At 34.7% G+C, this 24,657-nt stretch overlaps 4 protein-coding genes and 1 non-coding gene across 9 annotated transcripts in view; 4 read left to right on the top strand and 1 right to left on the bottom strand.

The window, feature by feature from the left end:
* The first annotated feature begins 2,921 nt into the window (after positions 1-2,921).
* Positions 2,922-13,263, top strand: LOC107028878 (serine/threonine-protein kinase BLUS1-like). Of its 2 annotated transcripts, XR_001457882.2 has the most exons (23): positions 2,922-3,183; positions 5,620-5,874; positions 5,962-6,086; positions 6,182-6,226; positions 6,461-6,542; positions 6,935-7,003; positions 7,132-7,302; positions 7,380-7,445; positions 7,961-8,029; positions 8,135-8,206; positions 8,387-8,448; positions 9,055-9,333; positions 9,829-9,959; positions 10,094-10,188; positions 10,352-10,411; positions 10,577-10,678; positions 10,848-10,899; positions 11,002-11,054; positions 12,093-12,157; positions 12,248-12,299; positions 12,541-12,652; positions 12,742-12,890; positions 12,975-13,263. XR_001457882.2 is itself a non-coding variant. In XM_015230115.2 (22 exons), exons 1-21 carry the CDS (start codon positions 3,019-3,021, stop codon positions 12,607-12,609), a joined length of 2,139 nt encoding a protein of 712 aa, XP_015085601.1. In that variant the 5' UTR covers positions 2,922-3,018; the 3' UTR covers positions 12,610-12,652; positions 12,742-13,263. The 2 variants fall into 2 exon arrangements, 1 of the variants encoding a protein (XP_015085601.1); XM_015230115.2 differs by having other exon boundaries at positions 12,742-13,263.
* A 2,962-nt stretch (positions 13,264-16,225) lies between these two features.
* LOC107028973 (2-keto-3-deoxy-L-rhamnonate aldolase-like) lies at positions 16,226-17,538 on the top strand. Its single transcript, XM_015230232.2, has one exon. It carries the CDS (start codon positions 16,269-16,271, stop codon positions 17,331-17,333), a length of 1,065 nt encoding a protein of 354 aa, XP_015085718.1. The 5' UTR covers positions 16,226-16,268; the 3' UTR covers positions 17,334-17,538.
* A 2,600-nt stretch (positions 17,539-20,138) lies between these two features.
* Positions 20,139-22,410, top strand: LOC107027251 (protein yippee-like At4g27745). 4 transcript variants are annotated; one of them, XM_015228434.1, is made up of 4 exons: positions 20,139-20,336; positions 20,607-20,667; positions 20,786-20,893; positions 21,921-22,410. In XM_015228434.1, exons 3-4 carry the CDS (start codon positions 20,801-20,803, stop codon positions 22,146-22,148), a joined length of 321 nt encoding a protein of 106 aa, XP_015083920.1. In that variant the 5' UTR covers positions 20,139-20,336; positions 20,607-20,667; positions 20,786-20,800; the 3' UTR covers positions 22,149-22,410. The 4 variants fall into 4 exon arrangements, with proteins under 4 accessions (XP_015083920.1, XP_015083919.1, XP_027774674.1 ...); XM_015228433.1 differs by having other exon boundaries at positions 20,749-20,893; XM_027918873.1 differs by having other exon boundaries at positions 20,181-20,336; positions 20,613-20,667.
* Positions 22,411-22,967: 557 nt separating this feature from the next.
* TRNAV-AAC lies at positions 22,968-23,041 on the top strand. Its single transcript has one exon. It is a non-coding gene; the product is annotated as a tRNA-Val (tRNA).
* Positions 23,042-23,888: 847 nt separating this feature from the next.
* LOC107029087 (plant UBX domain-containing protein 10-like) overlaps positions 23,889-24,657 on the bottom strand; it is a 9,452-nt gene continuing 8,683 nt past the window's right edge. Inside the window, exon 4 of the mRNA XM_015230397.2 lies at positions 23,889-24,306. Within this exon, the coding sequence (XP_015085883.1) occupies positions 24,079-24,306 (228 nt within the window). The 3' untranslated portion in view covers positions 23,889-24,078. The remainder of the gene's footprint in view (positions 24,307-24,657) is intronic.

The following is a 24,657-nucleotide window of genomic DNA, read 5'->3' as shown; positions in this document are numbered from 1 at the left end:
TCTTCTAAATTAATTCTCGTGTTGAAATAGGTGTCAATTGAAAAAGATCTAACTACAGTAAAACCCCATTAAATTAATGAAAAAGGGCCTAAAATACCCTTAAAGTATTGGAAATGGTACAAAACTATCTTCCATCTACCTATTGGCTCCAAAATGTCTTTCTCATCCACCTATTGACTCCAACATACCCTTCTCATCCAGGTTCAAAATTGATCATTTATATAACAATTTTAAATTTAAATTGTTTTAATATTTTTTTTAAAATACATGGGCACTCAAATATTTATTATAATTTAATTTATTAATATCATTTATAACGACAATAAAAGAATGAACAATCTATCGATGATCCAGAAGAAGAAGTATAACATAACTTATGTAGATCAATCAAAGAAGAAGGAACCTCAGTTTATCATATTGCACATTGTTGTTGTAGGCGATGAAAAGAACAACTAGGATCTAATCATAGTTAATTATCGCTTTCTGTATTGAAGTGGGTCACTATTAGGCTGATTTTATTTGGCATACATAAATCCCATAGTGAGAAAAATAACTTAAATATATAACTATAAGTTTATTATTTTTTAATTTTCCCTTCTTTTTTAAAAAATTACATGATTTTTTTTTAAATTTTAATAGAAGTTTAGAAATACATAACCTTCTCTCTCCTATGACACACGCTTTCCCAATATCATGCCTATTTTTTCTCCACTGAAACACTCAATCTTCTGAATCACTTTTTGAATTATTACTTTTAATCAAACACGTTTCACAGCATTTAATATGCAATTTTGAATTTCAAAACTGAAATATCTGAAAATTGAAACTACCATTGTTCTCTGGTTCTTCTTCTTCTTCTTACTCCATCATCTGTTGTTCTTTTGTTCTTCTTTTCTTCTTGTTCATCATTATATTACATCATACTAATGGATCCTTTTATGAATAGGAGACTTTATGATTCAGACGATGAAAATTGAAAAGAAAACAGTAAAAAGTCTTTGCATGATCCTTTGAATGTTTGGAAGGATTCAAACAAAGATATTCCAGAATCCTCTGAATCAAAGGTTGCAAAAATACAAAAAGAAAAAGCATCAGCAACCATTATTGCCAGGACGACATTGCTTCGGGTATTGTCTTTTTTATACTTTTTTTAAAAATTATTTTTAAAGGTATAGTACGTTTGATACATATCGTTATAGTGTGTTATAATGTTTATTCGATTTCATGATACATGAATTAATTGCGTGTCAGATAATTTTCTATGTATCACGAGTATTTGAAATTTGTTATTATGCATCAGACAATAAGTTTAATACATATCGACTCAGTGTGTTATAGTGTTTAGTCGAGCATTGATACATGAATTAGATGTGTATCATATGTTTTTTATGTAATATGAATTTTTGAAAACTGATATCATCTATCAACAAGCTATTAGTTGTTTTATTTAGTATTTATATTCAATGTCGTTAAAATTTGTTTTTTTTTTTCAAATTGTAGCCACTCAAGTACAAGATAAAAAAGATACCAACACATCCCATAAGTTTTGCTATCTTTTAACAACACTTTTCTGAAGGATTTTGAACAATATATAGGGGAGAATGTAATCCAACTGTTTAGGGATACAATTTTTGGACCCTTTTTAGATATTACTAAATGTAATTTTCAAGACCAAATCACTAAGTGCTTGCTGTTGTTAGAGTTGGAACAAGGCAACCCTAATGTGTTGCATATTAGACATCCAAATGGGTGTATCCTGAAATTTTGTATAGATGAATTTGCAATATTAACTGGACTTAAAGTCAAAGGCAATATCAATGATTTTCAATACCCAGAATCAACTAATTGTATGCTATTCCAAAAGTATTTTCCTGATGCAGTGAATAGTGTTACCAAGTATCAACTAGTTCAACGATTTAAGATGGGTAACTGGGAGAACGATCATGATGCACTCCAAATGTCTATATTGTTCTTTATTCATACATTCTTATTGGCTACTCTTGATAATACAACTATATCCATTGTGGATTTTCTAATGGTTAAAGATGGTAGATATCAAGATTATCCTTGGGGTCAGCTATCATTCTCAAAACTCATCGGTTCACTTAGACAGAATTTTGATGTTAGCGAAAAATTGTATCGATTATATGGGCTGCTGTATGCACTTAACGTATGGATATACGAATATGCATCCCAGTTAAATCCTGAAATTGCTGTTAAAGAACGAAATGTCATCCCAAAAATGTGCAATTGGAGAGTTGCGTCTGATAAGACAAAGTTTGAAATACTTATGTCTACCATTTTTCAAGAGGTAAAATTGAATCAATTTTTACTGTTAGAATAAACTAGATAAGAATCGGGTAAGACCGGACCGAAATCGAATCTTATCGTTTCAACCGCCCTGCTCCGCGCCATTGCCATCCCTATCAATACATCACATTTATGTCTGATCATTTGAAATTATAAAACATATAATTCTAATTTATTAAATTATTTAGTCTTTCTCCTAAAAGACATGAATAACAATTTCTTTTATTTATTTTATAACAACAAGAAATTTTATTAAAAAATATCGACAACTTTTGGTGGAGGGTCACTGAAAAAAGCAAAAAAGAAAATTTATCTATTTTTTTCTTGGACAAAACAATATCTATAGTCATTATCAATCATCACACGCTAAAATGCATGTCCCCACGTCAGCATAAGTACCCGGATCCGTATTCGTATTTGTACCCTCAGCACGGGTCGCCACGTCATCATTACCAGCACTCCATACCCGTATTCGTACTGTACCCTTCGTACGGGTCTCCACGTCAGCACGTAAAAAGTCCGATCCGACCCAATAACCCATTAACCCGTACGTCTTCCTCCGTTTCCCATGGCTGTCAACCGATAATACGTAAAAAATTGAAATAAATATTATTTCTGAATAATATCGAACCAAAGCTAATAATTTCGTTTTCAAAACACTGAGAGAACGCTTAACTGGTTTTCCGATCAGAGTTTTCTGGTTTACCGATGACCGGCGGTCAGAAAAATTACTCGGTTAATCCGAGCGATTACAAGCTTCTAGAAGAAGTTGGATATGGAGCAAGTGCAACTGTTTATAGAACGATCTACATACCTTCTAATGAAGTTGTAGCAGTCAAGTGTTTGGATCTCGATCGATGTAACAGCAATCTGGTTTGTTCTTATCTCTTTTAACAGTGGATTTTGAGGTTATTACACACACAAAAAAAATTAGTTGTGATTATGTTGTTTTAAGTATGTTGAATTGAGTTTGAATGTGACTTGATTTGACTTCGAGGTGGATGAGATTCATTACAGTAGGTAGAATCGATCTCACTCTTCGAAGCTCGGATCATCTAAAGCAGAAAAAAATCAGAAAGTAATCGAGTCTCTGTGTAGTGGATCTGCCTCTGAATTGGTTTTTCATTTAGTTGATGATTTGCTATATGATTTTGTGATACGGATTAGTATTTAGGAGTGGATTGGGTTGCAAATTGGTGCATTGAGATCATTGAGTTGAATGAAGGCTTTGTTCTTTGATTTTGGGGGAAATGAGGGCTACAGTTTTCAGTATGGAATTGTAGTTTCCTTTTTAGCTTTGGCTAAAAAATGAGTGTGTCATTTTTATAGTTTGCAAGTGCTTAAGTAACAAGCTTCATTTCCTAAAGAGTTCCAAGTGCAAACTGTTAGTTGAATCATGAAATTTGCGTGGGTGTAGTTGTCGTATTAACTCATGCGCTGGCATAGATCTGCTTTGCGAAAGTTATACAAAATGTACTACAACCACAACTTTTCGGGCAATACGACATATTTTGAAAGATTATTTTATTTAACTAGCTCATATCTGAAGTGGTTGGAGCTGCTAATGATGTTATCTAGTTTTCTCTTGAAATCCTTTGGAAGATTTAGGTTTCCTATGCCTATCTGAGTAACATTAATTTTAATCTCCAACGTTATCTTCGAGGACACTTGGAAAGAAAACTATAATCTTCAATGAAACCTCTTGTGTAATACAATTTGTTTTTCCTTTTGTAAAGATGTCTTAGACAATTAGCCTTTTGTCTTCAAGGCTGAAATTTTCAAGCATTATAGAAGTTAGCTATAGAATTGACATCTTCAATAAAGAATCCCGTGCTATAAAATGTCATTATAAATTACAGAAATTCCCATGTTTTGACATGACTAGGTTAAAAATGATCACATAGAGATCTTCACCAGCTTCATTTTGTCCTCCAATTTTAGCACTAGGCACACATAAAAAAAAAAATAATCCAAACAAGAGAGTCTCTCCCAATAAATTTTATCGAGTCTGTCTGTAATAAAATATACCACCATTGAGGACCTGCTCGTGATTTTTATTTAGCTTGGATGCATGGAAGAGATGACATTTGTATTAATTCTAAATGATCCATTCAAGATATTCCATCAGTTGGACCAAGTATCTTCATAAACTTAAGGTATCAATCGGGTTAAAATATCTTCAAAATCCATTTTCCAGTTTCAACTTCACAATATCTTTACATGAATACTTGATTCTTTTTTTCATGTTACAGTTTGTAGGTTCTTTACATAGATACCTTGTTTTCTTGGGATGTATTCAGGCAAAATCTGTGTGCTATTATGTTTGTAGTAATACTTACAATTTCAAGAAAAGAAAAATATACTTGATCCTCTTTATGATATATTGCTAGTTTGATTCTATCTACTCTACTTTCGATGTTCACATTTGGACTCTTATCCATACTCAATAATGGAACTACAGTTGGACCTCCTCCGTGTGACACTTTAAGCTATTGCTTGGTATGGAAGTGCCAAAAGGGTATGCCCTTGTTACACTTGGAAAGTAGTTTCCTGCAAAAAACTGTTGGTGGTATCACTGTTTATATGTATGCATTAACTTGATCCATGATTTCTCTTATTCTTTTCTTGTTTTGGGTGGGGGAGCTTGGATATGTGCGTGTTACAGAGTATTTCTGTGTTTATGAAAAATATTGGAGTTGTTGGTTATCTTAGTTAGATAATGCTTTCAAACCTCTATCTTAAAGACAGAATCTGGAACTCCAACTGGGCTAACTAACCTTTTTTTACAAGTTTATTAATTTAAAGTTTAAAAGAAGCTTGCCAAATAGCAACTTCTACTCACAACTGCAGATAAAATGTTCTAATGAGACTGGTTTGATGTATACTTTCATACGAAGATTTCCTTTCCATCATCTTAAGAAATAGGCTGCTTGATATATGTGGTATTTAATTTTAATCTTTTGCATTCCATGACACAACAACAGCCACATTTGTGCCTCTCGATTCTTGATCCCCTCCCCCTACCAAAAAGACACAGAAGATTGTCAGAATTTCTATAAGTTGAGGCATTATACTTTTCATTGACTTTTGGTTCTTTGTTGTTGCACACCCCTTTTTCTTTTCATTACTGACTGAAAAACCAATTTTGGAAAACACACCATTTTGCCTTTTTAAGTAAACACTGCAAAGGAAGACTTCTTATGGTCTGTGGTTAAGGTGTCATGTTAAAGCAATCTCGTAAAATTACAATTTTATGTGTACAATCTTGTTTCTATATGTTTCTTGAAAACAAATTATACTTTTTCGCAGGATGATATTCGTAGGGAAGCCCAAACAATGAGTTTAATTGGCCATCCAAATTTAATAAAAGCATTTTGTTCATTCGTTGTTGATCACTACCTTTGGGTGGTAATGCCCTTCATGGCTGAAGGTTCTTGTCTGCACCTCATGAAGATATCATATCCAGATGGATTTGAGGAGGCTGTTATTGGTTCTATCTTGAAAGAAACTCTCAAGGCTTTGGAATATCTCCATTCACATGGGCACATTCATCGAGATGTTAAGGTTTTTATTATAACTAATGTTTCCTCCTGATGCTGATTCCTCTACTGGTGATGTTTGTGCTTGTTCTGACATTTGGTGTCACTCCAGGCTGGGAATATATTGCTGGACACTAATGGGGTAGTAAAGCTCGCTGACTTTGGTGTCTCTGCATGCATGTTTGACAGTGGTGACAGGCAGCGCTCTAGGAATACCTTTACAGGAACTCCGTGCTGGTGAGTGTATAAGCATCTTATTGATTGATTCTCCGTCCATTTTTGTTTCTTTGAATGTCTTGTTTTTCTCATTGTTGTTTCAACTGAGTTTGTAGGATGGCACCAGAAGTTTTGCAGCCTGGAACTGGATATGATTTCAAGTGAGTTTTCTTGTCACAGTATAAACTTGGCGAACCACACATGTTTGCATACCTTGTTAAGATGTGATATTGAACTTTAATTAAAATATACATTTTGATCGACCAAGTAAACATTTGTGTGGATATGTCTACCAAAATATTTATCTATTTATGGTTTCAGAGCATTTCTGATAGTTTACCAGAAGGACTGCTTTAATTTCTGAGAGGCATGATTTTTTCATCATCCATCTGCAGGGCTGACATTTGGTCGTTTGGAATAACTGCCTTAGAGCTGGCTCATGGTCATGCTCCATTTTCGAAGTACCCTCCAATGAAGGTATATAGTCATTTTCAGGAGTGTTCAAGAATAATAATTTAGCTATATGATAGATAATATGGAAGGGAAGGAACTGTATTGAGCACACTCAGTCCTATTCAGAAAATCAGGATGAATTGTCTTAGTCATCTATTTTGGTGTAAAGAAACATGTGGGGGAAGATAGGAGAACTGGTAGATCTAATAGGAAAAGTGTATGCTTTTTTTTGGGGTGGAAGGTGTAAGTTTTTTGTTAGGTGCTCCCTTATACTTTTGTTTGTAAAGATCACAACTCAGCCTTTGTAGCTGAGTTATACTGTTAATACAAGTTGTCATCAATTTCAAATAAATAATTTAGCGATATGCTTGTATATGTGTTAACTGAACTTAGAGACCTTGGTTCTCCTGTGATAGGTTCTGCTGATGACCATAAACAGTGCTCCTCCTGGACTTGACTATGACCGTGATAAGAAATTCTCAAAGGTAGTCTTTTTAGTTTGCGCTGGTTGATTTAGATGCTGGATATATTTTGATGATCTTGCTCTAGAGTATGGTTCAATGCTTTTGTTCTTTTCATGTATGAAATCCAAAACTTTTTGATTCTTTAACAGTCTTTCAAGGAAATGGTTGCCATGTGCTTGGTGAAAGATCAAACTAAAAGGCCAACTGCTGAAAAGTTGTTGAAGCACATTTTTTTCAAAAAAGTTAAGCCTCCAGAGCTGTCTGTAAAGAAACTGTTTGCCGACTTACCATCGCTAGGGAGTCGAGTAAAAATGCTCCAGGTAGATCATAATAGGTCTGTTCTATGGTTTTTTCCTGCTTAGCATCGTCTAACTTTTCCTTGACGAAACTACTGCAGCTTAAAGATGCTGCACAACTAGCTTCGAAGAAAATGCCTTCATCCGAGCAAGAAGCAATATCACAGGTTTGAAGCATTTTTTTTCCTGTGGAACTGTTTCAGGCAATTAATGATTGTTGGCATTTTTTTGTGTCATGTTGTTCTCAACATCCCAAAAAGGGGAGATCTGCTACTATGCTGCTCTCTTTGTAAAGCTCTGTTGAAGCTTTTCTTTTGGTACTTTTCTGTCTTTTAAGCTAGACCATCTTCAGTTTCTTGTGTTTATACTAACTTGAGTTTAGCCAAAAGGCCGAGAAAGGCACTCTTCAGTTCCCTGCATATATTTGTTGTCTGAAGCTTAATTTCTGTTCTTGTGCTATATGTTCTTGGCTAAAATGTTTGCATACACATATTCTGCCTAAGCTTGGGGCAATTCTTGACATAATTAGCAAAGAAATTTTCCTTTTGGGGTGGTTTGCTTCTCTCTACTTGTAATTTTAGCTAATATTATCTCTACCAGTGGCTCCTAAAATTGAATATAAACAGGATGGTTGATTCCTTTAGTATTTGTTCTGTTCTAATATCTTGTATGCTCTTGTCAGAGTGAATACCAACGAGGTGTTAGTGCCTGGAACTTTGATCTGGAGGATTTGAAGTTTCAAGCTTCAATGGTATGTACGTGAAAATGCATCTATAAAGTGATAAAGATAATTTCAACTTGTTCTTTGTGTTTTTCCTGAACTCAAAAAAGGCCGACTTCACTTTCACTGTGGCAGGTGCAAGATGATGACGAAATACCTGAGATTAGGGAAGAAGATGAAAGCATAAAATCTTATATGAACTACAAGGTCCCTAGCAATGTTATATTTATGCAGTTTTGAGATTATTATTTTTTATCTTGTAATCAAAAAAAACTTTTGAGCTATATTCTCAAGTTATTCATCTGCAATAAATAATAAATACATCCTTGAATTTTTAAAAATTTGCTCCTAGTATCTCCGGGCATGAGAATGTTTGTATATTTGCAGGAGAATTCAGTTTCTGCTCTAAATGCTGGTAAATCATCCTTAAAACAAGATATTATTTCCAGGTATATATGAAACTATTTCTTTTCAGCGGCTGTAGAAAGTACCCTTGTATCTATTCCATGTTACCCAGTTAGGCAGGGAAAAAGAATTACTAGTCAGCCTTAGTTCCTGAAAATTTTTGTAGGGTTAATTAGAAATGAGGAAATCTGATCATGGTTTGAACGTCAAGTATTAATGAGCTTGAGTTTTTTAAGATTAACAAAGTGAACTACGAGTCAGTCACTTGTGATTTAGATCATAGAAGAAATACCAAGTTAGTTGCTGATGTTTTTGTAGCATTAATTAGCAGTGAGGAAATCTGATCATGGTTTGAACGTCAAGTATTAATGAACTCAGTTCTTTAAGCTTAATAAAGTGAGAACCCATAAATGATGTGTGTTCTCACTAAAAGTTTGTTCTAGGGGTTCATATCTTCTACTGTTGATAATAATCAATTTTCTCAAAGGTAGCATAAGCATGTCTGTCTCCAGGAGAAAATATAAAAAAGGTTGTCATCAACATCAAATATGATAGATTGGGTATCATATGAGAAACACTACCATTATTTTATGTATCGTCATAAGTATTGTCATGTCAATAAATTTTTATTGAATTTTTTCTGTTTCTAGTGAGCACGGAAGTGTTGGTGAAGTGACATTAGCTGAATGCCAGAGAAAGAAGGGAGAAGACTTGGAATGTAATAAGCTGGATTCGGACCATCAGGAGGAAGGTGGACTGAAGAAGAATTCATCAAAAACAGAGCTGCCACCCCTTACCTCAGACAAAGACGCAGTGCAAGCCAAAAGTAAATGTCAAACAGCAAAAACTTGTCGAAGTCAGAGTGGACCACTTATGCCAGGTGTTGAGCTAAGTCATTCGGCATCAGAAAGATCTGCCAACTTCGAAAGGTCTGATACTGTTTGTTTAATCTACTGTATCATGTGTTTCACCAACACAATTTTGAGTCTGATGATTCTAGAGCAAAGAGTCGTTTCTATCAGTTCATGTAATCAGCTGTTATGCCGAAAGAAATTTATCTAAATTACCTCGTGCCTGAAGCTTTCCGAACCATAAGCTCGAAATTGGTCTTTTTACCATCATTCTTGTCAGTTACCCATTTTTTTATCAGATTATTACTCCATTTGTTTTGAAGAAACAAAAAGAATATCAAAAGATAAAGAATTCTCTCAATCTATGTTTAGTGCTTTGGTAACTTCTTAACGATGCTAATCTTGAGACTAGGGATTAGTTCAGTAGAATGATGGCTGTTTTTACTCACTGGTTTGTCAGTTTGTGCATAGCAAAGTATTATAAATTGTTAATTTTAGATGATTCTTTTGCACTTTTGCTACATGTTATCTAAATGAGAACTTTGCCTCATGTAACTTGTGCTTCTGCAACAGAAGTAAGATTGAAAACCAACAAGCAGAAAAAGCTCATCAGGTACGAAGGGCGCCCAGCTTTAGTGGACCTCTGATGCTTCCAAACCGAGCTTCAGCAAATAGTAAATCAGCCCCAATTAACTCATCTGGGGGTATTAATGCCATTCCACACAAGTTTTTTTGCTAAAATTGTTTTATTGTGTACTGTAGGGATAGTCTTTCTCCAGTCACATGTCAACTGAAGCTGGACTTTGCTTTATGCTAATATTTATTATTTTCTCGCCAGGATTCAAAGATTCATCAGAAGACAAGTCCACGGCCAACTTGGTTCAAATAAAAGGGAGGTTTTCTGTGACATCAGAAAATGTAGATCTTGTAAAGGTATGTCATTTCTGTTAAAACAATATGTATGGCAGGATATTGCATCATGTATAGTTCCTCTGCAATTTTCTCATGTAAGCTGTGTAGTGTTGCCTTATATATTTTAACACAAGACAATCTACATCCTGTACTATCTTTGACATAAGATCCATGTGATCTCCAGGGGTCACAATTGAGGAAGACTGCTAGTGTTGGAGACTGGATAATGGAATCTAAACTGATGGTTTGTGAATTGTTCCTTTCTTTAAATCCACGGCTAAGTGATATGAGAAAATTAAAAACTTCCCTTCCCCATATAGTAACTCCATTTTTCTTAAACAAGTTAAAACAAAATAGAAGAAAAAGATATAATGGATCTAATGGTAGGGTATTGCTCATCAATTTTCAGCCTCCCAGTCGAATACCGAAAGAGCTTGGCCTTGATAATATTCCTGCCTCAGTTCTGATGCCTCACCTACAAAATCTTTTTCAACAGACATCAATCCAACAGGTAATGTTTCAAGTTTATGGTAGGAACATAAGACTACTTCCTCAGTGCCTTCCTTTCCTAATAAAAAAGCATAAGCATAAGAAGTCCTTTGTCCATTATTTTAATTTTCTCCTTATTTCTAATTACTGAACGGAGATCTCTCTTTATTTCTACTGTTTTCTATTTCTAGGATCTAATTGTGAATCTGCTGAGTAGCTTGCAACCACCTGAGGCAGGAGATGGTGAGTAACTATCTAAAGAAATGTCTAATCTTAATGTGTAGAACACGTGTTCTAATGGTACTATGGTTTCTTCAATGCTCTGAATTTCTTGGTTTATCTCAGCTCCGCAACATGGAAAGTCATCTTCACAGTGTGTTGCAGAGAATAATGGAAGTGTAAGTACATATGTCAGCATTTTATAATATGCTTTTCTGGAAGAGTCTGTAGATACTATATGCCCAAGCATCATCCAGTAGTTAGTTCTATAGCTAAAAACTTTGTTTTCTTGTATAATAAACAATGGATGTCCTATCTCATGCTTTTAAACTATACTCCTATGAATATAACCAAGAAGCATGCACTCCTAAATTATTTGGATGAATTGCCTTGTACTCGACGTATACTATTCAAGGCAACGAACTGCGTGATACTTGGTCAGGTGCAACCTGTACTATCTTTCCCGCCCCTTTCATTTTATTAGAGTTGTTTTACCCATTTTTTTTCTTAAACCTTTTAAAAATATTTCTTTTGTATCCTAAACCCAACTAGATGTCTGCAACCAGTTATAGTGCTCTGATTTCCTTCAATGATATCTAAATAGCTGGTCAAACAAGATAAAACTTTGGATTATTAGATAATCTGTTTACCATTTTATTGATTATAAATTTGACTCACCTTATTAAATGTCTGCTTGACATATGTCAAGTTTCTTTTAGTGAAATTCATACCACTCACAAATGAACTTCATGTTAGACCGTCATTAATAGAAATGACAGAGAAGAGAAGACATTTTTATTAGTAGTGACAATGCATTGCAGTACATAGTATAATGTATCATTTGACAGGTGGTGGGTGTTTCGTTATCCAAACTTATCCGGCATTTCTTTCCCCCCTTGTTGTGATACCTCTGTGACCTATTACTCTATAGATTCTATCAGTAGGTGTTTGATTTTATCTTTTACCTGATTTTTATTTAGTCTTCACTCCGTAAGCAACTGGAAAAGTAACTGACTAATTACGTAACTGCTGCTGACAACTTTGTATGAACTTTAATCTCAATGCCTTGAAGTATTCATTTTAAGTACTTTTGAAGTATTTCATTGTGTATAGCTCTATACTTATTACTTACATACGACCTAAACATTCCATTTATTAAACCGTCTGTTTTTGTTGTTCATTTTCGTCAAGATTTCAGAGTTTCACCTATTTTGCAGGTTGATGCAGCTGTTTCTGAGAGGGAGCGCATGCTGCTGGTCAAAATATCTGAGCTTCAAGCTAGGTGAGCTAGCTGTGGACCGAGATCAACTTTGCTGTCATGTTTCTCTTTTATACCGACCTTTGCTTAAACTGATCTTACGTGATCATGCAGGATGAGTAGCTTGACGGATGAATTAACTACTGAAAAGCTTAAATACATGCAGGTAGAATACCTAATTGGTTTTTTTAATGCATATAGGTCATTTAACTATTCTAATGGATTGAAAAATTTGAAAGAAACTATAAGAGAGAGACCACAAACAAAATTTTATCAGGCTTAGGAGCAGTAACTGTTTTTTCTCTCCACAAATTCAAAACAAAACAAAAAAATAAAAATAAAAATAAAATAGAAGTTGAAGGGAATATGAAGTCTCATTTCTTAACATGATTTTCTACTGCTGGCAGTTGCAACAGCGGCTAAATTCCATGTCAAGTCAGGGGGAAGATTGGGACAGGAGAGAATCTGAATCTTGAAGCTGAAAGATCTTCGTGAAGTATTAACAATGTGTATATTCAGGTTTCTGTTTGATGTTTACTACTGCCAGAGTTTTAAATTCTTTAATCCTAGTTGAAGCCCAACTCAGACACATTTGTTTGGTTGTGTAGATTATAAGTTATATAGAACGGAGCAGAGTTCACTATCCGTGTGGCTGGAAAAATTCATCGATGAATAGAAGCTCAACGTGTAATAATCCAGCTCCAACTGATGAATAAACAAGATCATCAGTTTGTAGAGAATTTCTTCATTTATTTTGGTGAGTTCTAGCTGAAAACAATCCTTCTGTGCTGTCCATGTCTCCAGTCCCTGAAGTTAATTTTTATTTATGCTGGATGCACAGACGGGTTCCTCGCTCTTGATTGGCCTCCCCTAAGGTGGGGGCCGAGCTGCTGAGGGTTCTGGGGCGAAATCTACTTTGTTCTGGCCTAATTTATTTTTTTATTTTGTGATTTCAATGCACCATTAAGCTGTAATTTTGTTCATATGTATACCTAATAACACCAACAGATACTTATAGTAGTCCCATTAAAAATCGTTTATGGGAGTATCCAAGCCATATTTTTGACCTTGTATTTTGCTTAGTACTGCACTTTTAAGATTATGTTGGATAAAAATTATCATCACACTTTTATCTATTTCAATTAACTTTGTAAATAATACTAATGCTGACGCCTGTCTGTCTTCATAGATGGGAACACAACTTGTACTTGTTTGTATTAGAATTTTTTGAAATAAACTTTTAAGGGTTATTTTGTCATTTTTGTAAAAACAAAAACAGTTTTTTAACCCCTTAAAATTGTATTTCAGCAGCCAAAGATTATGAGGTATTTCCGATCCACTTTTAAGCCATATTCATGCATATATAATGTACTAGGAGTAACAATTACTCCCCCGTTTTAATTTTTTTATTTTACTTTTGATATATTATACATATTTTTAACTTAAGACCAGTAGAAGATTCAAAAGTCTTATTTACTTTTTTTGAACTCCGTAGTCAGTTAAACTAAGACAAATAAATTGTCTTATTTACAAATACATATGTATAATATATAATTATCTAACCAATATACACATACAATTCACCTCTCCCCCTTTTTGCCCCCTCTCTCCTCTCTCTCCCAATCTAGCTCGTCTCTCTTCTTCCTATAACATGTAGCTATAAATTGTAATTTTCAAACTATAGCTATGAGAGTAATTAGACTATTTTTTCGTGGTTATATGTGAAAGTTCCCTTAAGAAGAATACTTTTTGGGCCTAATGCACCCGTACGGGAGGGAGCTACTAGGTATGTGAGATGGCCCATTAGTTAATTTAATTCTACGTCCTAATACTGGCTGTATAAACACCATTATAGGTGTTGAAAGACACACTCTAGATCTCCCAGTGAACGGCTAGCGGGCTAGGGTTAGAGAGTTCCTCCGCATATATACATATATAGTTGAAGATATTTAGGTTGTGAACCAGGGCATCCATTCTCCATCTGAGGATTCCTAGATTGGTAATTGAGTCATGGTTGCTGCAGACGATCTGCTTCTGAAAAGAGAAAATTTGTAAATCTCCAACCAAATGAATTATTATTCTATGCTTAAATATTACTACATAAACTTGGGATGATAGGGATATTGATGCATGTAGATAAAGTGTATGTGCAACTTGACGACGATTGTGCATCCTCCAACATGTTGTACACACTTTATCTGCACTTTTCAGTATCAATATTAAGGTTGGGCACTAGATTGAGTTGTACCGGTACCGTTTCAATTACCATTTCGGTCCTTTCCGATCCAGTAGTATTCAGGATGGAATGGAATACATTCAATCGATACTCGGAACGGGACGGTATCATGATTTGATGGTAATTCATTCGGTCCGGACCATGAAATTGGATTTATTATTTTTGTTTAATTTTTGTCATTGTTTTACACTTTTATTAGTGTTTCTTTTTTTCTTTTTTTTTTTTAAAAAAACAAATTATAACTAAATTCATCAACTTCAAATAACATAAACCTAAAAACTTTAAATTTTAAAAAATTACAAACTTAAATTATTTAAATTATAAGTTATAACATATAACTTATAAACTTCAAAAGATTCAAATCTTGAAAACTTATAACATAAACCGAAAAAACTTTTTTAAAAAAACTTTTAAACTTAACTTACAAACTTATAAGTAATTTTATTTTAAAAAATAACTTATTAAACTTAGAAAATAAAAAAAAACATTCATATTTTTGTAATTCAAAATAACTAAAAAAAAACTATTGTTTTTTGAAATAGATATATCTCTCGTTCCATTCTAGTCCGTTCTATTCTATATCGGTATATAATGGATAGAACATAAACGAGTTTCCATCCCGATAATTTTGATCTGATTCATCCTGATATCGGTCAACAACTCGATCAAACCATCCCGGTCCGATCTGATACCAGTTCATTCCGATCCAGTAATCCGATTTCGGCCTAGTGCCCAGTCTTAATCTCTATCGTCTCAAGTTTCTTTAGTATCGTTGATGTAATATCTGATGTAAATGACTACTACAACTAAAACTAAATTATATGGTGCATCTGAATTCTGTACAATAAACGATCATGTAAATTTGCTCAATCGATGTAACTGTTACTGCTAAACATAGACTGCTTTTGTTCTTGCAATTGGTTCTTGTTAGGGGTGTCAAAAATGAACCCAAACATAGGTAACTGACCCAGAACTTTAATGATTGGGTTTAAAATAATTTAAATAGGGTTCAATCTCAACCCATTTTAAAAGAATCCTCAATTGAGCCACAAAAAATTATCCAAGTTTTATCCACCCTTTGCTCAATGAGTTTTAGTTCTTTCTACAAGTCCTCTCTCTTTTCAATAGAGTTAGATGTATAAATAACAGTAATAAGACAAGAAAGGGTTTCATTGATACCATTTACCAGATAATGAATTGATTGAGGAGTAGATCTAATATGAGTAACCTAGTAATAATTTGCTTCTTGGCTCCTTATATTGAGGCCTTTTACCTTTTGAACTAGCCTCCTGTTGAGCTAAATTTTCCTGTGCACCCTGAGTAGGAGTAGTTCTTACCTGATTCTACTTTGAACTTTAAAATTTCTTCAACTCATATGTTGAGTGCAGCAATGAAGAAGTTGTCATTGTTGGAGGAACTTCGCTTTTTGCTACATCTCAATCATCAAAGAATCCATTGGAACCATAAGCCTTTTTAGTCATTCTTTAAAGTCGTTTAAGTTGAACGGCTAGATTCATGTATACGATGAAGAAAAATACAAAGAACATGCCTAAACTACACAACCATCAACTCTTTGGAACTACACCTTAATATTTTAAGTTCCAAAGAGTTGAAGGTGGTGTAATTTAGGCATGTTCTTTGTATTTTTAAATTATTAATCATCGTAATTTATATTTCTGTTTTAAAAAGAATGATCATATATTCTTTTAGTCTGTTTAAGAAAAAGAATGACTCTTTCCTTTTTAATATATTTGAGATGACTTTAATTTAGAATCACAAGATTATTTAAGATAACATTTTTAAAACGGAGAGAGTAATATTTTTAAGAACTCTTTTGTCCTCCAAAAACTCTATATTATCTTATTCATATCAATTGACCCAAACAGTATTGACACCAAAATGGCTGCCATGGCCGGATTTTCTTCTTCTTCTTCTTCTTCTTCTTCATCTCTATCAACTCTTCGAAAATCCTTTACTTCCACTTCGCCTATTTTCCCTTCATTCCATTCTCTGCTTCCGCAAATTCCAAAACCTTCATCAATCAAAACGGTAAACCCAAACTTCAAACCCTCCCTACCACGCCGATTCTCCTCCGCCGTTGCCGCCACCGCCGATTCCGCCGAAGTTAGACAATCCCTCAAAACTCGCTTGAAAAATGGAGAAACCCTTTACGGCATTTTCCTTCTCGGTTTCTCTCCAACCCTCGCTGAGATCGCTGGACTCGCCGGATACGACTTCGCCGTCGTCGATATGGAACATGGTCACGGAGGTATCTCCGATGCACTCCCTTGTCTTCATGCCTTAGCCGCTACTCAAACCCCAGCTATTCTCCGTATCCCTGAATCCTCAGCTACTTGGGCTAAAAAAGCCCTCGATCTCGGCCCACAGGGCATTATGTTTCCGATGATCGACGGTCCGAAATCAGCCCGAAAGGCAGTGTCTTACTGCCGTTTCCCGCCTAATGGCGTACGTGGATCTGCTCATACTGTTGTTAGAGCTTCGAGCTATGGAATTGATGAAGGGTATTTGAGTAATTACGAGGATGATCTACTGATCATGTGTCAAGTTGAGTGTGTAGATGGAGTGAAGAAGATTGATGAAATTGCAGCAGTGGAAGGGGTTGATTGTATTCAAATGGGACCATTGGATTTGAGTGCGAGTTTAGGGTACTTATGGGATCCTGGGAATAAGAAAGTGAAGGAGATGATGAATACAGCTGAAAAAGGAGCATTGAAGAAGAAGCCACTTGACGGTGGGGCGTATTTATCTGGATTTGCAATGCCTCATGATAGTCCTGAGAATTTGAAATCAAGAGGCTACCATATGGTTTCAGGAGCAGTAGATATTGTGTTGTTTAGAAATGCAGCTGTGGAGGATGTGAAGAAGTTTAAGATGAGTTTGGATAAAGGATTTGAAGATCAAAAAGATCATAAAGATGGTGAAGAGAAGTACTGGAGTGAGTAAAAATTTGAACTTTTGTTAGATTACATCGTAGTTTTTGAAGTATTATGTTCTGCTTTTTGTTGATTATGAGTCTTGGAGATTAACTTAAGTTTCGAATTTGAGCTACTTATGCAATAGAGCCTTTCTTTTTTGTTCTGAGCAAAACTTTGGTAGTTGAAATTGGTTGATTTGCTAGCTAGTCTAATGCTACTTCTGTGTTGGCGAATCTTGGGTATTGTTGATCAGTCTCAGTATGATAGGTTGCATCTTTTTGACAGTTCGTTACGTAATAGAAATACTCGTGTATAGTACTTTAGAAATAGCTGTTGTGTGGAGGATATGAAGTTCGATATGAGTATGGTGATGGTCTGAATATGATTATGATCAAAAGGATCGTAAAGACGGTGAAGAGAAGTGTTGGAGTGAATAAACATTTGAACTTTGTTAGATTTCGTGTTAGAGTTTAGAAGATTTATTTTCTGCTTTTTCTTGATTATGAGTATTGGTACTTGCCCCCAAGGCCTAGCTCGAGTGGCAAAAGGTGGAGGACTTGTAGCTTAGGTCACAGGGTCAAGCTCCATACCATACCATGCAAAGCGAAGCTTGACATTTAAGTGGAGAAGGGTAGAGGGGAGGGCCCATTATCTACCAAGTTTAGAAGGTTGTGATTGGTCCAAAGGGTGGGTCACCGACGGAATTCTCGGTTATAAAAAAAAATTGAGCTACTTATGCAGTAGATCCTCTTCTTTTCTCTGGGCAAAACTTTGGTTTTATTTGATTTTTCCTTGGTTATTTTAGCTGCTGAATTCTGAGCATTGGAACTAGCTCAAGTTTCTACTTCTTTTTTGGAGAATTTGGGGTTTATTATTTTCTGCTTTTTCTTGATTTCGAGTATTGGGAGTAGTGACAGAGGCAGGATTTCCACCGAGGGGTTCTAAAAAAGTTGAATCTGCTGAAGCCAAACAAATAGCTACATCTTGAACCTGCTTTACCATTGAACCATGTCTTTGGCTTACGCTGAGGGCGTTCAATGTTAAAGATACACACATAAAGTGTAATTTTTTGATGAAGGGGTTCGGATAAACTCCTTGTAGCTCCATCCCCGATTGGGAGTAGCTCAATTTTTTCGAATTTGAGCTACTTATGCAACATAGCCGTCTTCTCTTTGTTTCATCAAGACTTTTGGTTGATTGCTTCCTTTTTTACCTTTGTAGTTGTTTTTCCCATGATTATTTTAGTAGTTGAAATTGGTTTAATTGCTTATTATAACGTAATAAGGCTTAATTCAGCTTGATTGGTATCAATTTTATGGTTAATAAAATGATACTTAGCTAGTTGGTCTAACAGCAGTCACGAAAACCTACAAAAAAAAAATAAAATCGTAGATGATATGGTAAATGGTCTACTAGGTCGATACGGATGGTTCTAAACTATTTTAGGCCAAACGTAATCGGTTGATTAGTTATCTTCAAAAATTTATGGACTAACACACATAATAAATTGAGAATTTTGAATTTCTGTTTCGTGACGCTAAATGGAAACAAAAAAATGGTGTAAATAATGCAGAAAATATAGAAATGGTTTTCTAGGTTAATACAGACGGTTCTATTCCGATCAGTTATTCTTAAAAGTTTATGGACTAAGATTCACAAAACATTAGAAAAAAATATCTCATATTTTTAATTTTTTTGTTTCGTGTCTCCTAAATAATAAAAAGTGGTGTGTATCTTGTTGAAGTTATATAATAAATGGTTTACTAGGTCAATATGGATGGTTCTAATAAAATTTGCATCAAATATAGCTCTGATAATTATAAATTCGCGTATCACAAATTTACAATGAAAAACAGAATGTTAAAACTCACCCCATTGGGATGGACCCTCTTGATTTCAGGACAAACGGAGAGCGATAATAATTTTTTGAAAATACATGTGTTAGTACGCACGAAAAGTTTCAAGTTATGAAATTACATTTCAAGATTCCAAAATGGGAAAAAGATAAAAGCAACATCAATCATGGTGAATCCAAAGTCGATTAAGATGGACCCTCTGATTTTCACGACAAATCAAGTCTGATGATAATTTTTCAAAAAAAATAATCATGTTATTAGTGTTTCAAGACATGAAACGCGGAGAATTATCATCCATGATGAAAGTCTTTCAAAAAAAATTATGTGATTTTGCGTCTCAAGACCCCGAAACGCGAAGACTTATCCTCCATGCTAAAGCCTAGGATGTTTGAAAGGACCCTTCGAATTTCGAAGCAAATATAAACTTTTTTAAAAAATTCATATTTTAATACACAATGAAAGGTCTGATAAGCATGAATTCATGTTTCAAGCCCCCACAAAACAAAAAGGAAAATAAAAAGATGCAAGCCTTTTATTTTGAGATGATAAAAAAAATTCATACGCTATAATCATTTAAAGCGCTAATATTTAGAAATTCACGTTTTAAAATTTCAACTTATAAAATAAAAATGACATCAATCATGGCAAAGTCTGTACCCTTTGGAATGGACCCTTCAAATTCCAAGATACACAAAATTTGTCGACAATTTTTCAAAAAAACTCAATTTATATTTGAAAGCTCTAATAATCAATTGGCATTTCAAAACGTCGAAACAAACACAAATAACATTAATCATTTAGTTTTTATACTTCATATATAATTTTTTATGAAATTCATAAATGTAATGTCATTTGATTTAACATGTTATTAAATAAAAAAGATATATTCTTTCAAAAATAAAATTTATAATCTAAAACGATTCATAAAAAGAAAATTTCTAATTACCCTATCGTCCAAAAAAAAAAAATTGCAAAAATTTCAATCACAATCATTATCAGAAGAAAGGAGTGTAGAAGTTGTCGTGTATGTTGATGCTCCTCATTCATCTTTGTCATAACTCACCAAACTCCTTACCCTACCCCCCCACCCCCACCCCTTCTTCTTGTCTCCTTGAAATAGGGAAAAGCAACTGATCAATCTCTCATTTGTTTTGCCATGATGACACTATAAACAGGTTCAATCTTGATTCTTTAACTACAACACCAGATGGTTTTACTTTCATTTTTTTTCCTTTGAATTCTGTTGATATCTCAGTATTTTTCAAATGGGTTTTTCTTTTTCTCAACTGGGTTGTGCTCTTTTTCTTCTTTTGAGATAAAAATTGGGTCTTTAATGCTTAGTCTTGGGTGTGAGTTTAAAAAATTGAATCTTTGATGCTTTAGTTTTCCTAATTAGTTGATTATGACTTAATTGGTTTTTGACAAACTTGATTTGATGGTTATAGTAGCAGAGTCAAAGAGAAAAAAGGGTGTGTAGATAACAAATTGTGGCTATTGAAGATAAAGGTATAGTCTTTTTGCTCTGTACACTGTTATTGTAGTTAACTTTGTTGTGTTGGAATTATATTTTGTTTGTGATGATCTCAGTGTATCACAGTTTTTTGAGAAAACTGACTGTGTATAGAATCTTGATTATCAAATGGCTGAGGTGATTGGACCTAGATTGTACAGTTGCTGCAATTGTAAGAATGAAGTTGCACTTCATGATGACATTATCTCTAAGGCTTTTCAGGTTAGATTATGTTTCATTTTCTTTGAACTGTATGAACGTGGATAGTTTACGGCTGGCAAGTAAGCGCTCCAACTTTGAGAGTGTACATCTAAACACATCAACTTGGTCTCAGTTGACAACTAAATACTCCAAATCGTCCCTATCGTGTCTCGTGGACATCCGACACTGATGTGTCACGTGATTTGGAGGTGTCTAGATGATCATTGTGTTAGTTGGGGTGTTCAATTTACATAGTGAAGATGAATCGAGGTGTCTAGATATGTATACTCAAAGTTGAAGTGTTTACTTGCCATTTGAGGCCAACTTTAAGTGTACATTTGTTTATGCATGCATTATGTGTTGATTAAACGTATGATCATTGTATGCCCGTTTTTGCTTAGAGGTTCCTAGTACAAAAAGGTTATCAGTAGTTCTTGAGTTAGTGACTGCCACAAGTGCTCACAATATCAAAGATAACAGTGCGTTATCAAAGGCGAAACACACAAAAAGATCTAAGGACCATTGGGCTTTAACGAAAAAAAGGTGCAAATAGATTCCATTATGTACGTGAATTCCAAGATAATGATTATAAGCATGAATATAACACATATATGGACAAACAAACTGAAAAGAAATCGATAAACTGACATATCAATGTTTTAGTGTTAGCACTTAGCTCTTCGGGTTTATGCTGACTGAGGTGAAGCCCTGTAGATTTTTGTGCCTCGCTTCTGAGCTTAAGTGCACTATTAGTACACCTTGACAATGTTGCACCTATTTCTATTCTTCTCTTATAGCAAAAGGCAATGATCTCACTGTGAATTCAAGAAAATTGGCTCCTCTGCTATTGAAATGAGCATTTATATGAGCATATCAGATTATATACCGAAAAGGAAACAACTTGGAAAGATGTAGCTCAACGAGGAATACATCTCGGTCTTTTCTATATGAGATATTCTGTTTTTTTAAAATCTATTTCGGTGCAAGATCTATTCTTTTGTTTACTTAAGATATTACCAGTAATATATTGTTGTCTAATTGACATCAGGGAAGAAATGGTCGAGCATTTTTGTTCTCTCACGCAATGAACATTGTCGTGGGACCAAAAGAGGATAGGCATCTCATGACTGGTCTCCATACAGTTGCTGATGTCCATTGCTGCGACTGTCGTGAGGTGCTTGGGTGGAAATATGAACGAGCATATGAAGAGGCACAGAAGTACAAGGAAGGTAAGTTCGTACTTGAGAAGTCAAAGATCGTCAAGGAAAACTGGTAGTAGTCCACCCTGAATTCTATGAAAGTGTGTCGATGCTCCTATGTAAGTGGTATGCTGTTAGATCAAATTCTCACCAATTCAAAATGTTGATTCATTGTTCATTGCTGTATAAATTTCTTATGTTTGTTGTTCGATTGGATTGGATATGTTGAACAATCTTGTGAATAATCTATCTCCAAAATTATAATTTGTAAATACCACAACGACAACAATAAACATACCTTAGCCCTACCTTTGTTGGGTAGAGAGGTTGTTCCCGATAGATTATGCCATCAAGTAATATGATGACATAGCTGGAGCAATGAGAAATTGTTTGATAATGTCTCTGGGATTGTTGCACCTATACTCTGGTAGATGTAGCAGTTCAAGTTTGGTATGAATTTGTTATTTTACTTCACTTATTCAAGTCCTGTAATTGAACAATTGTTTCTACCAAGGGCATGTTAGTACGCGTTACTCACCCGTCCACCACTGTAAACACCGGTTCCCTTGTTTTCTGTCCGACTTGCATGTGTTAAGCATGTCAGTCAACATTCATCCTGAGCCAAGATTAAACTCTCCATGATCCATGAAATTCATAGTTTCATTACCCTACAGCTTCCTTGTTCGTAGACAAAGCAGATTCGAAATTGTATTTCACATTTGGCGCAAGTTAAGTTGAACTTGTTCATTCAATCAGATAAACAAAGTGAAAAATGATAGTTTGCCACATCATTAAATAATCATCTGAATTTGGAAGGCATAATATTATTAACAAAAGGATGTTAGTAGAGGTCCACTAGATTACTAATCTTGCTGATCCAATTTGATACCAACAAGGGTTTCGTGGTGTAGTTGGTTATCACGTCAGTCTAACACACTGAAGGTCTCCGGTTCGAGTCCGGGCGAAGCCATTATTTTTGCCCACATGATCGTTTTGATTTTTTTTATAGGAAACTTTCACATATAGTCACTTCAAAATAATTAATTATTCTTCGTAGCTATACTTTGATAATTACAACTTGTAGCTACATGTTATATGGAGGAGAAATGCTTGATAATTACAATTTGTAGCTATATGTTATATGGAGGAGAAATGCGAGCGAGACTGGGAGAGAGAGGAGAGAGGCGAGAGAGGGAAAAAGAGTGGGAGAAAGGTGAATTGTATATGTATATTGGTTAGATAATTGTATAATATATATATTTAATTGTATATATGGCAAGAGAGATTGAGAGAGGGAGGAGAGAGGCGAGCGAGATCAAGAGAGGGTGGAGAGACGCAAGCAAGAGAGGGCAGAGAGTGGAAAAGAGTTGAATTGTATATGTATTATAATTGTATATAACTGTATATTATACATATACATTTGTATAAATGACAAGCGAGATTGGGAAAGGGAGGAGAGAGGCGAGCGAGATTGAGACAGAGCTAGAGAGAGGTGGAATTGTATATTATACATATTTATTTGTATATTCTGGCGAATTATACATATACAAACATGACTAATTATACGAACTCGAAGTCAGCCCAGGTAATTACTGTATAATGTTAATCGCGAGAGGTAATTATAGCAAACTATAGCTATGATGAGTAATTAAATAAGTTTACTTATCCGCGTAATTTTTTTCTTTTTTTAATACTCATGATTTGTATATTTGAGGTCACATTATATTATCTTTTTTTATGTCATCTTTACATAACATTTAAGACAGATCAGCCAAGCAGACGTTAATGTTGCCCACAAATACAGGAAAACAAGCTTCTTTACAAATGTGTACTAAAATTTGCTACCACAAGTATAATCCATTCGCTTATTTATTTGTTGTCACAGAAGCAATAGAACAGTACAGGAAACAATTTTTTCTATTGAATTCAATTGCTAAAACTACTGAGGAATTACAAACATTATAGTAGGAAAATTTTCTAAATCATACTGACTTCTAAAGTTCTCATTTAGCTCAACTCGATAAAAAGGCTGGCCTGAGGATGTAATCCGGCATCTTTCAGGGACAAACTGAGCTTCTCTGAACCATATACAGTGCGAGGGAAGTTGGATACAAGACTGTAGTTCTCAACCGCTAGGCATCCTAGAGAATCGACATAGTCATACAACGACTGTAATGTTGTAGTACAATGAAATCTCCTCTCCTTGCGCTCTCCAGTAGGAAACCGTACCAAAACCTGAATCATCCAAATTAATTAAGACAACAGTATGAACACCTTTCTGTTCACTCAGGAATTCAGTTTCAGTTATGCACTTTGTACCCTCTCCCTCCCTCGAGTTATATGCATTTAACATGAACTTCCTACTCAACCTTAAGCCAGTTACACATAATTTCCAACCTTGAGCACTAAAATCTTTGCTAATCAAATCAATGAGACTCCACAGAAAACACTCTAGAACATCCAATAGAATGAAACAAAATATTGGTAAGCAACAGAGGAGCATCAAGAAATAAAATCAGGTATGAGCAGTAATGCTTCAATCTTTACCGGAAAACCATGTCTTTCACCAAAATTCGGGGGGGGGGG

Source organism: Solanum pennellii, chromosome 8 (genome assembly GCF_001406875.1).
Source record: "Solanum pennellii chromosome 8, SPENNV200".
NCBI lineage: Eukaryota > Viridiplantae > Streptophyta > Magnoliopsida > Solanales > Solanaceae > Solanum > Solanum pennellii.
Note: the sequence above shows the minus strand (reverse complement) of the source record. Positions and strands in the feature narration are given on the sequence as shown.